The 10,756-nt window shown below is 31.4% G+C and overlaps 1 protein-coding gene across 2 annotated transcripts; it reads right to left on the bottom strand.

Moving 5' to 3' along the window:
• Nucleotides 1-629: 629 nt before the first annotated feature.
• LOC111396524 (putative SNAP25 homologous protein SNAP30) lies at nt 630-3,514 on the bottom strand. 2 transcript variants are annotated; one of them, XM_023022938.1, is made up of 6 exons: nt 3,259-3,514; nt 2,198-2,752; nt 1,580-1,673; nt 1,312-1,433; nt 1,115-1,212; nt 630-942 (listed from the first exon to the last, which is right to left on the bottom strand). In XM_023022938.1, exons 2-6 carry the CDS (start codon nt 2,636-2,638, stop codon nt 843-845), a joined length of 855 nt encoding a protein of 284 aa, XP_022878706.1. In that variant the 5' UTR covers nt 2,639-2,752; nt 3,259-3,514; the 3' UTR covers nt 630-842. The 2 variants fall into 2 exon arrangements, with proteins under 2 accessions (XP_022878706.1, XP_022878707.1); XM_023022939.1 differs by lacking the exon at nt 3,259-3,514 and having other exon boundaries at nt 2,198-2,881.
• Between the last annotated feature and the right edge of the window lie 7,242 nt (nt 3,515-10,756).

Here is a 10,756-nt window from a genome sequence, read left to right as displayed (position 1 = left end):
TGATTTTGGATATATTTAATTAATATAAATTATGCATTGATTTTTTTATTCTAACATTCACATGTGTACATACTTTACTTTTTAAATTTAATTCGACATATTTTATATTAATTTGTAGTGTTACCATTTTACCCTTCTTATATTTGAATAAAATTAATTTTCCTAGTCAACTAACGGTCAAATGAACCATCCATTGGGACCTCTGTTGCTAGTTTCAAAGATTTGGGACCTCCGTTGACACAAATTAAAGGTTAGGGTAAAGTCTGTAAAAATGTGAAAAGTTAGAGACCGCTATTGCAATGTTTCCGTAGATTTGGCAATTTTTCATTGATTTTTGACGCAACAATGACAGAAAATGCTGTGAATTATTCAAAATCGAATGGGTTTGAAGAGGAACAAATGATACAATCTGGTTCTTCTTTGAGCTTTTGACTTCAAATTCAGCTAACAAGATATTTGGTCCGTCTCGATTTGGTCTAATACTACTTTATCTTAATTATTGCTCTTTAACATACAAATCATATTAATCGATTCACGTCTATACTGACTTAGTCCGACTAATTTCTGCTCATTCACCAAATCATTTGGTTTCAATTGATCAACAACATATGTAAATCATATATTTTGTACTGTTGCCTGTTGGCATTGCTATCTAGCTAAATGTACTAAATGCATAGCTGCGAAAATTACAACTTGATCCAAATTCTGTTATTTGTGTAACTTACACAAGTTGGACCTAAGAATTGCTGTAAAAGTAAACAAAACTGCCCGGTATTATTAACAAAAAGAAAGCAAAGGAAAAAAGAATATAAGCTAGCTACTTGGATTCAAATCAATGTCTCTTACTTCCCAACCATACGACGAGCTCGTTGATTGGCACCTTTCACTCGAGAATTTAGTTCATCCACATCATCTGAAAGGTGATCAAGAGCCTTGTTCTGCCTGTTCCACGCAGACTTAGTGTTAGCCATAATCCATCAACAGAAAAGTAAACTAATGCAACATGCATTAGACAATAGTGGACACTTTTATGGGTAAAAAAAAAAAGAAGTTAAAATCTTGTTGACTGTCAAATACGGTGTAATGCAATGCAATGCATATAAAGACGGATTACCTGTTAAGTTCAGATCCCATGCCAACAGCCATACCCTTCAAGTCACCCAATATATTGCTCAGATCTGAAAGTGCATCATCCTGCTTTGCCTTCTCAAACTGGTAACAAATCCATGTTAATAATTGCAAAAAAACTAGATAATGGAAATGTATATTGTATTATTGCTTGTCATACAATGTTATACGACAAACACATACCTCAACTTGCCGCATGACATTAGTTGGTTCGGGAGGAGGTGTACGAGAACCTTTAGGTGCACCACCCAAACCTAACTTTTCCCTTTGCTCTTTGCTAGCTCGCTTTCCTTTGTCATTATCATCTGCTAAACCAACGACTCATAAAAAATGACATCTCCAAATCGGCAGCCACATTATACTACGCAAAAGCATTATCTACTACCAAGTTTCAATAAGTAATGATTAATTTATGAAGACCTTAGGAAAGTAAAAGGGGAGCACAAAAGACCTTTTGAAGTTAGCGGCCCGGTGATGTTCCTTGTCTTCTTTGGTTTCCAAGGCTTCGAAAACATGCCCCCAAGGTTATTCAACAATTTCTCCCCCTAAAACCAAAACATATATTCCCATTGTCACTAGAGAAAAGCTGCTAAGGAAAAGAAGGAATGCATATGAGATTGAATAAGAACAGTAAGCGCATATTTGCTATGTTTGATTCGACTCTGCTAGAAAAGTCAAACTGACACGTTAGTATGACTCATACAATTAGGACTAGGTCTACTATCTTAATAAAATAGAGAAGAAACTATATTCGAAACAATCAAAATTACTTTGGAAACAATCAGATTTATCTCAATATAAATAGTTTGATAATGTAGAGCTCAATGGATCAACTTTCAAGAATCAAAATGCATAAAATAATTTGCAAGAAGATTATTAATCTAGGACATAATCATAACATATTTTGGTAGATTATTTTACCAGTTGGAAGTCAAATTCACACTTCATCTCCGAAGAATGTATACATATCAATTTTCATGCATAGAGACCTTGGGGTAGTCCTCTCATGTGCCATAAAAAGTTTTGCCACAAAAAAATTGAATATAAGATCAGCTGTACGTGAGTATACCCGGCTCAAGTCATGGTCCATATCTACAGCCATCTCGTGGGTCCTGTGTATTTGCTCCCCCTGGTGATGCAAGGTATCAAGGGTCCGAGTGGCATCCTGTCTAATATCCTCTGCAATCTTCACACAGTTGTTTACAGATTTAGTGGTCTCCTCAGCCTGCTTCACAGCATAACTCTCCAATTCTTGAACAGACATGGTTTCAAGATCCTTCTTTTGTTTGTTTTTAAAGGGTGGGCCTCTCCCAAAATAATCATCATCATCATCGTCGTCATCATAAAAATTGTTAGATTTTGAACTTGGAGTAACAAGTATTGGTTCAGAAGAAGTTCTTCTTGCAGGTGTAATTGTGTTTACCTTATCTGCTTCAGTATCAGAATCAAAAGGGTTTGAAGAGTTTTGTTTAGGAGGTTTATTTGCAGGTGATTTAAAAAAGCCAAACATTTTTGCAAAATTGGGTGGTGAGTTGAATACTTAAGTAAATCAAATTCCCTTCTAAATGGTACAAGTCCCTCGAGGATTGGATGGGTACAGAAATTCCAGAATACATAAAATAACCTGAATAAAACCCAGAAAATTCGTCAAGTTCTGGAATCAATAAACACTATTTAAGAACAATTAGTGTGGCATGCATATGAAAGAGAATTAAACCAAATTAGCATTTAAATCACATATTTCAAAATCAAATAAAAAGGAAAAAGTTACTCAAAAAGAAATATCTTAAAATATACTAATTAAGATATAATAAGACATAACCCACTCTCTTTTACTAATTCATTTTGCTCATCAGATATTTGGGATTTATAAATTAAACTAGCAATCCTTCTGAAATAAAGATTCATATATGAATAGAAAGAAATGATAAATAAACAGAAAAATAAATAGGGCTCACAAAATTAACACAATTTTAATGCAATTCCGTGTATAGATAACCCATAATATCAAACAAAATAATAATAATAATAATAAATGAACGCTCAATTCCTCGTACATTTCAAAAAATTAATAATTGCACTAGCTTGAGAATAGAGAAAAAGAATGTAAGTTAACCTTAAAATCAGTACCTGATTGAAGATTTACAAAAAGGCCTTGAGAACTTGTGTCAAAAGTTTCAAGAAATGCAACAGAGGAAGAAAATTAGCACATAAAATTTCTCCCCAATGCGGCGAGGAAAAAAAGGATATTTTGCCAAAAGGTTTTTTAAAAAAATGAGAAAATGATAATTTGTGAATGACGAGAAGAAGAAGATGGATTTTTTTTTGAAAGAATCAAATAAAGATTGAGAGGCACCGCGAAAAACCAGGTGGCTTCAGTTTTTTGACCGTTACCGATATTGCGCCGATCCATAAATGGCTGTTTTGGTAGAGTTCGAAAACTTGGGTCGTTCGGCCCACGTATAATGGACTCATTTAGGTTGGCGTTACGCTTATTTTGCATTCATATACTAGGAATATACTAGGAAGTGGAAATGACACAATCAGATTTTTTAAGTTAAAACTTCAAAATTCAGATTTAAGGCCCGTTTGATACTTTTTTTTTTTTTTTTTTCAAAATGTATTTTTCTCTCTTCTTTTCAACCACACATTCTTTATTAAAATAATATTACACGTAAATCAAAAACTTTTCCACATTCTTTAACCACACATTTTCTATCAATTTACCATTTTAAAATGCATTTTCATATGAAAATGAGTCTCAAACACTATCTAAAGTTTTTTTATACAAAATTCGATTGATAATATAATTTTTAAATGTTAATAATATTATTATAAAATTAAATAAATTTACAAATTCCATCATCTACCAAAACATTCACCCCACCCACCCTATCCCATACCCATACCACCTCCTCCACCCTAAACCTTAAATCATTTTAAACTTTCTTCTTTCTATCATTTCCATTCTCTCTTCTATATCTTATCTCTTCTCCAGTAATACACCACCTCCAACAACATGGCACCTTTGGTAACACAACACATGGCATTGTGCGAAGTGACATTGTACTCGCTACGCGCACCTTTGCGTGTGGCATCAGAGGCGTAGCCATCGCTTCTACAACTATAGCGTTGAACCCCTGCATGCTGATGTGCAACTCTGCTCAGCATCACGCTGCATCTCCTCGCACAACACTGCACCTCTTTGGGTAGAGTTGAGTAGTAACATGGTGGTTTTGCCTGTCACAGATGCGCGTCATGGCAATCTGAACTTTTATTTGGCTTAGCATTTGTGGATGAATGATTTTTATTTTTTCAGTTTTGAGTTTTAATTATATATTTATAAAAATTTGGGACTATTGTTGCAATTAGTTCTTTATCCTTTCATTTCATTTCATTTCATTTTGTTTTATTTGAATAGGAGTGTAAAATCTTTTTTTTTTTTATTGAAAAATTGGATGTAAATGATCTTCTGCACAAGAAAAGGTGAAATTGTATGACGTTTTATATAATGACATTAAAATGTAAGGATGTTTTGTGCCGTTTACCCATATAGTTAATATTCCGATTAGTTAGATTTAGGGTTCGTTTGATTGTAAAGATAGAATTTGGATGAAAAGAAAATGAATTTCAAGAAATTGAATTGCCTAGAAATTATTTTCCTGGAAATTGTAAATTATTGTGTTTGATTGATATAATTCTCTACGCGAAAAATGTTGAAATAAAAGTATTTTTGGTGTTCGTTTGGCATTATTTTACATGAAAACTATCAATTAAAATGATAGATTTTACTGTATTGGGGATAAAATTTATTTCCATTGCAAAAAAAAAATAAATAATAATAATAAAATTATCTATCTTTTGCTGTTCGTTTAATATGAAAATTTTCAATTTAAGGGAAATATTTTTTTACAATAATTCTTAGAATTTGTTTTCATTGCTAAAAAGATAAAAAAAAAAAAAAAATTGCTACAGTAATCCGGGAAAATGAATTCTCACCTTGGTGGAAAATGAATTCCAAATAAATTTTTTTCAATCAAACACCAAAAAAATGAAAAAATAAATTGCAATTCCATTTTCCATGGAATTTCTACCCTATCAATTATGGTTATATTATTATTTTTTTTTTTTTAAATAACTCGTACATCATCTTTGTGTAATTGAATCTTCGTTTGTGTTTAGTTTGAATAATGAAATATTTGGCATTGACTAGACAAATTTACAACTTCACATATGATGTTCCATTAAGGTGGACTACATCAATCAATTAAAGCTTGGCTTCTCCTTCGTAATTAGGGTTTACGTTTTATTAGATGAATTTATGTACTTTATTAAAATTGAAAGTATTTTAATATTTGTTTTCAACTAATAAAATTTGTATTACAAAGCATAATATAGTACATAAACAATAAACATAGGAGTTATTTGTTGGCACGATTTATATGGAAGAAGAACATTGATTTAAAAAATAACACAACGGAATATAAGCAATCCTCAATCCTCAATCCTCTCTTGTTGAACGAATTTAATAGAAGTTAATAAATCGAGCAATAACTAAAATAAATAATGTGTAAAATTAAGAACACAACTTTTTCATGTAGTTTAACAATGCGCCTATTGTTGAAAAAATAAATAAAAACCTAGACAATAAAAATTGTTACTTAACAATAACTGCTTCAATTTTGTTCATGAATACCAATCATGAAGCTTCCAACACCAAATCTTCTTTTGATATTCTTCAAAGTTTGAACTGCAATGTGTAAGTGGGCACCTCAAAGCAAAAATAAGAGGACCAAGAAACAAATTATGTTTCTTCTTCTCTATGAAATGGACTACTAAGGCTATTCCTTATGCCGACGCCGTGGTCCGCCCCCTAGCTCTATTTATAGAACTAGGGCTAGGATTTTGTTCCCAGTGCTACTCGACTTTAAATTATATTTTGATACTGTTTGGACATGTAGTCCTTTAACTCTTGTTATTACAAATGTGATTTATGTTCAAAATTTTTACCGAAACTACTAGAGGGATCGGACTTATATTATTCAAGCTACAATAATAATACCCAGGCAAGCCAATCCGAGTCTGCCCAATTTGATTGTTAGTTTTCGCTTGTGACTAAAGACAAGAAATTCTCACCTCTTAAAGTATCTAAAATCACATAAGCTAATTCCTTGCAATACATGTCCTCGCTGGTCATCTAGATGTATTATCCGATTTGGATCTCGAATAACTATGGCCCCATTTGTTTCTCATTTTCGGAAGAATGAGAATGAAAAACATAGTCATTACGCGCCCCACATAAGAAATAAAAATTCAAATTTGGTGGCTTGATGTGATGGATAACGGTCATATTTTTCATTTTAATGAAGAAAGAATGAGAATCAAACGGGGCCTATATTAGGGTTAAATGATCATTTGTCCTTCTAATTATTACAGCACTTGCAGTTCACATAGTCTTTAACAACTTATTCATTTGTGAAACGATCATGAAATTAATGATTCAAGCGTTCCCAAATGATGAGCTCATAGTTAAACTATTCTTTAAAGAAAATACTCGAGCGGATTCATTTACCTATCAAACAAAGTGAATTTTCCGAATGTAAAAATTTGTTTACTACATCGATTCCTATTAACTCCCAACACTCGACATGGAGATAGTAACTAAATAATCTCACTCATTGGTGTATCAAAGAACTTCAAATTTACGAATGACAACCATTAATGTGTAGTGAATTTAGATAATACATAAGACAATCACGTGTGATTAATTTATGCAGGAAATGATTAATTTCTTAGCACTCTCCTGCTATAAATTAATCAACACTCTACGTTGTTCAATCCAATATACTTTCAAGTGTATAATTGTCATTACTTCCTAGCAGACAATCACAATTGTCAAGATAAATTGAGTACTTAATTGGTATAATAACCAACGCTTCAACCCAAATAGTGTGTCAATCTTCATTAGCCGCTCTAGGACAGAGTTATATCTTTTGTACTTCTCTATGCAAATACATAATTCATATCATAAAAAAGTGATCTAAGGCCCATATCCGTTAGAGCTTAATAGGCTTTGATACCATGTTAAAATTTGAAATTCCATATTAAAATGTCAACCTTGTTAAGAAGAGTAGCATAAACCTCTATAAATTGGTCTATGTTTTTATCTTTATCTGATGTGAGATTATATCCGTTAATATTATCTTTCAAAATAAGTAGCAATAATGGACAAAACGATCAGTGCTTTACATAACACTAGAGGTACACCATAATTATCAAGAAAAGTATCATAGAATTCCTCTAAAGCAACACTCACAATTTATCAAAAGAATTCATCCAAAGCAACGATAACAATTTATCAAAAGAACAACTATCTTAAGATAAATATCTTAGAATATTAAAAAACAACGAAGAAAAGATCTCACAAAATTTGCTACTGTTCAAATAACGATTCCTCCCAAATGAACTGTTTTATTTTGATTTAACCAGAAATGAAACAATAGGCTGCGAAAATTGAATCTCGGAGCATTGTCATGAGCTAAGCTAATTTATGAAACAATGCATCATGCTAGCCTAATTGTCACTGCCTGTACAAAAAGGGATATCAACTATGACACTAAACAGAACTAGTCAAACTAATAATTCACAAATGTAATATAAAAGGATTCCGTTGTTTGTACAGAAAAATCTGCCAAAAGCAATGACCGAAATTGATGTGGAGGAAAATAATTGGATGAAAAACCCGACTGTGTTTTAAACTAATAAATTATAGAGTGTCATGTGGCATTATATAAAACATTATATAAATCATGATGTACATAGAACATTTCCCAACATAAAATATAACTAGGGATACATTGATTTATACATTACTGTGAGATGAAAAGGCATAATCACATATTTATTTTCTTTTGTTATCTTAATTAAGGCATTAAATTATACACTAATGTGATTCCCATGTTTATCACCAATGGATTTTTATAAAGAAATTAAAAAAAATCACTCAAAATGAAAGGAATATATGTCAATCTAACCCCAAAAGTATACTAAACAAACTGAATAATATACCGTTTCTTATATATTCCAAAACCTTTTTCTCTTGATTTTTGTTCATTAAAAATGCTCTATGATCCAAATAAATTGAAAAGCTGTAACTATCAGCAACCACTACTTTTCCATGTAGTGGGGTGGGGTCAGGGCATCTCAATTTATTTAAATGATCTCTTAGGCTATGTTTGATAGCCAACTTTTCCATGAAAAATGGAAAACAAATTTCAATCTGTTTAATTGACAAAGTTTTATAGAGAATTGATTTTCCTACTTTGGCCCCATGTCAGCATTTTCTTGATTTTCATGGCTTTTCTTGGTTTTCCATGTTTTCTTTTTATTTTTTGCAATTGAAACAAATTCTAGAAAAAAAAATTGTTAAAGAGGATATCTCTTAAATTGATAATTTATGTAAAACAAACTCAAACGAACGCCAAAAGATAAATAATTTTTGGATATTTTTGGAATTATTATTATTATTATTATTATTATTATTTTGGCACTAAAAACAAATTCTATGAATAATTGTAAAAGATGATATCCTTTAAATTAATAATTTTCATGAAAAACAAAGTCAAATGAACACGAAAAGACACTTTTATTTCAATATTTTTTGAGTGGGAAATTATACCAATCAAACACAATAATTGACAATTTTCAGTAAAACAATTTCTAGACAATACAAATCCCTGAAATTCGTATTCTCTCTACCTAAATTTCATTTTTGAAATTAAACAGACCCTTAGAATCTTACAAATAATGCTACAAATTCAAATAAATATTACTTAAGAAAGAGAATCTGTAGTCAAAGGGTTTGAATTATAAAGAATTGATGCAAATGATGTCATAGTGGTACGTGCTACTAGAATTTGTGTTTATAATTGATTGAAAACTAAGTAGATGCCCAAATTTCATCATATATATATATATATATTTTTAACGAGAAAGCATTAGTTTTCGTGAACTCAATTTTGCAATGCAAATGACAGAAGAATAATACTCGGCCTTTTCGTTTCAACTTAATTATAAGTTATTTTTTCAATTGATTTTAACTTGTAAGTTAAAAAGTAGCCATTAATACTTATTGTGAAAACATAATACTACTGCTAGAATTGGTAAGTGCATTTATAACAATGTTTTTATCAATAAAGTAAGAGCAAGTTCACTAACCATATAAAGTATAGTTAATAGGTCCATAAGAACAATAAATTTTAGTTTTTATTTTTTTTTTATAAAAAAAAGGGATATAAGATAGATATTAAAATATTAACCACCTCGGCAATTTTCCTTTCCTATTTTTTTCACCTTTAAAAACAATGGTCCCGTTACGTGAATGAGTTCAATTTAATGAATCGACTTTTGGTTGAGATATCAACATCACTACCTCTATTGATGGGCTCTTATAGCGGAAATCTCATAATGACAATTTAAATAGGCATCACAGACAATAATTATCATAAAAACGCTAGTGTAGTATACGATTACTCGTACTGAGTTACGAGTCAATTAGCTTTGTAATTTGTTGTTCATTCCAAGTCAAGAGTCAATTGCATTATAATTAATTTAAGTTTTTGCTTGCCTTGTGATTAGTTCGGATAAAATTGGCCTCCAATAATAGACTCATTCAAATGGAAAATGTTAATAATAATTTAGGCGGAAACTAACGACTTGGAATAGTAAAACCTTCAATATAGAAAATCATTCCTTGTTAATTTTGTAATTATTCTAGGAAAGAGTATAAACTAAACTAATTTTGTTTATATTATAATTCATGAACCATAACATATTCATTTATTTTTTTTTATCAATAAACAAATTAAATATTTATTTCTAAATTATAAGTAACTTTTCAACTTAGCATAACATTGACCCAACAACGCTTTCACGAGATAAAAACTCAAATGAAAAATAGCAACCACGACGCGTTCTCTTTCACACGCTCTCGTATAAAGTAGAAACCATAGCTTTCGCCCCCTCAAGACATATCCCAATGGTGTAAAGGATAGGAGTGAAGTAGTCTTTGCATTACTGACAGCAGCAGTGTGAAGATTTAATTCCTAAGATATGAAATTGGACTCTTTGAAGCACCAGTGTACAGGCAAACTCTTATTTCCTAGTCTGCTGGGACACATCTCGCAATTTAGCTCCCTTACGATGTTCCAGAGACGCTCAAAGTTGAGGTTCAACCTTTTTAGAAACCTTAGCTTTCTCTCTCCCGTTTTTTCTCCATTCTCCAAACACAGTAGATTCTATACTTCTATATTTTTTATTTTCACGCACCTATAGATAGATATCAGTATCTGTGCTCTGTTCTGAGTTACTATAGATAATGTAAATGGCTTTTTTTTAATTGACAAAAGGAGTAGCATACTCAGCGAGTTCAGATGGAATATTCCGGGAGAATCCAGCAGTGACTGTTCGGGTATAATCCAATTTGGTGTGAAAGAGAGTATAAGTGATTTACCGTTCAGCTTTAGCTCTTGAGAGAATTGCTACTAGAATCGAACCGACGGCAGTGGAGGCACTGGTGTCTTCGAGCTCGTTAGGGGATCTGTTGGTTTTCAAATTTTACTCATGAAAA

Source organism: Olea europaea, chromosome 6 (genome assembly GCF_002742605.1).
Source record: "Olea europaea var. sylvestris chromosome 6, O_europaea_v1, whole genome shotgun sequence".
NCBI classification, from domain to species: domain Eukaryota; kingdom Viridiplantae; phylum Streptophyta; class Magnoliopsida; order Lamiales; family Oleaceae; genus Olea; species Olea europaea.
The sequence above is the reverse complement of the archived record's forward strand: the minus strand, read 5'-3'. Positions and strand labels throughout refer to the sequence as shown.